Here is a 4,411-nt window from a genome sequence, read left to right on the forward strand (position 1 = left end):
CGGGATAGAGTGAGAAAAGGAGAGTGTCTGCAGAGAGTCAGGGGTGTTTAAGGGACGTTTTAAGGACTTTGAATTGTATCCTATATACAATGAAATTTGATGTAGGGTTTTGAGCAGGGAAAGAAGATTTTCTACATTGTGACAATTGTGTCATTTGTGGACAAAGAGTTTTATTTCTCCATCCCCACGCTGTATGCCTTTTATTTCCTTTTCTTGTCTTACTGCATTAGCTAGGACTTCCAGTGTGACATTGAAAAGGAATGGTGTGAGGGGCCATCCTTGCCTTGTTCCTGATGATGGGGGGAGCATCTAGTTTCTCACCATTAACTGTAGAGTTAACATGATATCAACTGTAGGGTCTTTGTTGATGTTCTTTATCAAGTTGAAGAAGTTCCCCTCTCTTCTTAGTCTGGTGAGAGTTTTTAATCACGGACTTTGGGTTTTGTCAAATGCTTTTTCTGCATCTATTGATATGAACATGTGATTTTTCCTCTTTAGCTTGTAAATGTGATGGATTACATTCATTGATTTTTGAATGGCAGTGAGATTTTTAAGAGATAATTTTGTGCTATGAGTTGAAGGTGGGATGGGAGTGAGAAAACAAGAGTGGAGTTAGGAGATCAATTTAAAAATGCCTGGAAAAACTCTAGTGAGAGACGATGAAGATATGAACTAGACAGTGGAAGTAGAAAATACTGCAGACAGAATGCACTTGGTATGATTTTTCTGGATGGTTGTGGGGGAAGAGAGAGGGAGAGGAGCACAGTGAATACCAGGGCTGGCCCTGCAGTTGGGCCACTGGTGCTTCTGGGACCACAAGTGGTTCATGAAGACTGATAAATGTGCACTGGAACTGGCGACATGGAGATCCTTGTGACCTTAGCAGAAGGAGTTACAGTGGAGTAGTGGACACACTGGGCAAGAGTCCACTGAAGATGACCAAGTGGACACTGACTTTGTCGTCAACTCTTTCAAGAAGTTTGGGTGTGACCGAGATTTAAGAAACAGGACTGGAGGAAAATATGCAGCCTAATCAAGACATTATTCCAGCTGTATTCCCTCTGTCTCCTGCACCGTTTATTTTTTAAACAGACTTTAGCTTTTAGAGCAGTTTTAGATTCACAGCAAAACTGAGGTGAAGGTGCAGAGATTTCCCTTATACTCCCTGCCCCCCACCATGCACATCCTCCCCCATTATCAACATCCCCACCAGATGGTGCATTTGTCACAACTGATGAACCTACATTGACATGTTGTCATCACCTAGACTCCACGGTTTACACTAGGGTTCGCTCTTGGTGTTGTACATTCGATAGGTTTGGACAAATGTATAATGAAATGTAAGCCCCATTGTAGTATCATACAGAATATTTTCACTCTCCTAAAAATCCTCTGTGCTCCATCTATTCATCCCTCCTCCCCCTTAACCCCTCGCAACCACTGATCTCTTTACTGTCTCTGTAGTTTTGTCTTTTCCAGAATGTCGTATAATTGGAATCATACATTATGTGGCCTTTTCAGATTGGCTTCTTTCACTTAGACATATGCATTTAAGTTTCCTCCATGCCTTTTCACAGATCAATAACTCATTTCTTTTTACCATTGAATAATATTCCATTGTCTGGATGAACTAATTTATCCGTTCGCTTATTGAAGAGCATCTTGGTTGCTTCCAGGTTTGGGCAATTATGAATAAAGCTGCTATAAACATTCACGTGCAGGTTTTTGGGTGGACATAAGTGTTCAGCTCCCTTGGGTAAATACCAAGGAGTACAATTGCTAGACCGCATGGGAAGAGATGTTTAGTTTGGTAAGAAACTGTTAAAGTGTCTCCCAAACTGGCCGCACCATTTTGCATTCCCACCAGCAATGAGTGAGCTCTTGTAGCTCCGCATGCTCATCAGCATTTGGTGTTTTCAGTGTTCCGGATTTTGAACATTCCAATAGACATGTAATGCTATCTCACTGTAGTTTTAATTTGCATTTCCATGATGACATATTATGTGAAGCATCTTTTCATGTGCTTATTTGCCACCTGAATATCTTCTTTGGTGAGGTGTCTGTTACAGTCTTTGCCCCATTTTTATCATGTCATTTCTGTTCCATTGCTTATTTTTCAATCACAACTTGGTAAGGTCTTTCAGCACACATATTTGCTCTGTGTGTGCTGTATGTTCTGTTTTTTAAAACACTCTCTTTTGATTATATGTGTATACATTCTGTCTTTAAAAACCTCCAGCTACTGCCCTATTTCTCTGGTCCCAGTAGAAAGTGGTCCACATTCAATGTCTTCAATTTCTCTCCTGCAGTTCTCGCTATTGAATTCCCATCAAGCTTTTGCCTCTACTCCTTCAACAAAATTACTGTAATCAAGGTCACTAATAACCTGCACTTGACAAATCCAATTGTCTGTGACCCGTCCTCCTCTTAACCCATCAACATCATTTGAAACAAATGATGACATCTTTCACTTGGCTTCAGGACAGCTCGCTGTCTTTCCCTGTCCTCCCCGCCCACTCCCTCTCATGTGCCAGAGCTGGGACCTCCTCATCGCCCCTCTTTCCAAAATTTAGAGCACCTCAGAGCTCAGTTCTTGGACCACTTCTTTGTGTACACTCACTCACTCTTATAGCTTTAAATGCCACCTATATGCAGACAAACCCAGCTATATATCTCCATCCTGGGCCTTTCTCCTGATCTAGTCATATTCAACTGCTGAACTGATGCTTACATTTGCATGTGTAATGAGCATCTCAAACTTAATGTGTCTAACACTGCACACTACCACCCAGTGATGATGCTTCCAGAGCCTTCTCATCTCCTCACTGCAACTCCAGCCTTCCAGTTTCCAGACCACAAATGTGGAGTCGTTCCACACTTCTTTTCTGTCACAGCCCACACTTGATCAATCAGAAAATCTCTTTTGCTTTGTTTTCAAATATATCCCAAATCTAACCACTTCTTCCCATAACCTCAGATGCTGCCATCCTGATGCTAGCCACCCAGGTCTTTCTACTTGCAAAGACTCAGGCTGGACTCCATGCTTGCTCCCCCAAAAGCTACTCTCAGCCCAGTAACTCGAATGACTTCTTTAAGATGGACATCATATCATTTCACTCCTCTGCTCAAAACCGCCTGTGAATTTCCATCTCGCTCACTGGAAAGGTAGAGTTGCTATATTGCCCTGCCTGGTCTGGCCCCAACACTGAGGCCTCCCTTCCGTGTGTGATGGCCTCTACTCCTCCCCCTCACTCACTGAGCTGCAGTCACACTGGCCTTGGTGCTGCTCCAGACACAGTCACCCCAGGCCTCGGGGACACTCACTGTCCCTCTGCTCTGAGCCTCTTCACCCTCTGCTTCAAGCCTTGCTCAGATTACCTTCCTGACCCCAATCTCCCACCTTTGACATCCCCTTTTCCACTGTTTTTCTCCCAAGCACTCATCTCCGTGTGACATGCTGCCTATGTCACTTCAGGCTTTTCTGTCTCCTCTGGTCAGGCCATCCTGGAGGTATCCTCAGGAGCTAGAACAGTGCCCGACACGGACAGACACTCAGGAAGGATGTTTTCCAGGAAATGAATTCAAGGAAGAGGGTTAGAGGTCCAGACCCGGCGGAATGGGGCTGGAGGGGGTACCGGAAGGGGTCCTCCTGCTGGAGAGCACCTGCCCAGCTGTAACGGGGAAAGAGGGCAGCAGTGTGGACGCGGGTCGGGGACAGGGGCGGCGGTCTGGCTGACGGCAGCATCCAGACTCTCTTCCTCCCAGGTCCCCTTTCCCCTCGTCCCAGCTTCTGCGGACCTTAGGACGCCCAGGGCGGTGGGCACTAAGCAGACCCCTACCACTGCTCCCCTCCCTGGCCAAACCCGTGCCCTCCACGTGGGATGCGCGCGCTGGGACCCAGGGTGGGACCGTGGGCGGTCACCCAGGGACACAACCCGCCCCCGCTGGCCCCCTCACGCTGACCCCCCCAAGCTGACCCCCGTCCCGCTGACCCCCTCCCTCGTGACCCTTCTCCATGACGCCCTCCGCAGCCTTGGGGGCCGGGCTCCCCTGGATTCGGCCACGTCCCTCTGAGCATGCTCTGAGCCCCAGCACCCGCCCGCCACGCCCATAGCCAAGTAAGAGCCAATCCTCGGCCTGAGTGCAGCTGATTGGCATCCAGCGGCAGAGATCTTGGATCCGGATTGGGCACACCTGCTGTGGTGGGCGGGTCTACAGGGGCGGAATCCGGAAGTGCCTTCGCGCGGCTCGAGCCCGGCGGGGTCGTGGGGGTCGTGGGGCAGCATGGCGGCGTCCAGGAGGCAGGGTAGGCGGACGGTGGTCCGAGGGTCTGTGGGCACACGGTAGGAGGGCGGGGGTCCGGGGGTCTGTGGGCACACGGTAGGCGGACGGGGGTCCGGGGGTCTGTGGG

General features: G+C 48.5%; 1 protein-coding gene across 9 annotated transcripts in view; it reads left to right on the forward strand.

Moving 5' to 3' along the window:
- Positions 1–4,231: 4,231 nt before the first annotated feature.
- The window catches only part of ERICH1 (glutamate rich 1), a 132,269-nt gene continuing 132,089 nt past the window's right edge, over positions 4,232–4,411 (forward strand). For 8 of the 9 annotated variants that reach the window (XR_006886649.1, XR_006886651.1, XR_006886652.1 and 5 more), the window contains exon 1: positions 4,255–4,306. Coding sequence is in view for 1 of the 9 variants with exons in the window: in XM_046648545.1 (XP_046504501.1) it covers positions 4,285–4,306 (22 nt within the window). In the remaining 8 variants the exon portion in view is untranslated. Of the gene's footprint in view, positions 4,307–4,411 lie in introns of all 9 variants that reach the window. The other variant, XM_046648545.1, reaches the window with a different exon arrangement.

Source organism: Equus quagga, chromosome 22 (genome assembly GCF_021613505.1).
Source record: "Equus quagga isolate Etosha38 chromosome 22, UCLA_HA_Equagga_1.0, whole genome shotgun sequence".
NCBI classification, from domain to species: Eukaryota; Metazoa; Chordata; class Mammalia; order Perissodactyla; family Equidae; genus Equus; species Equus quagga.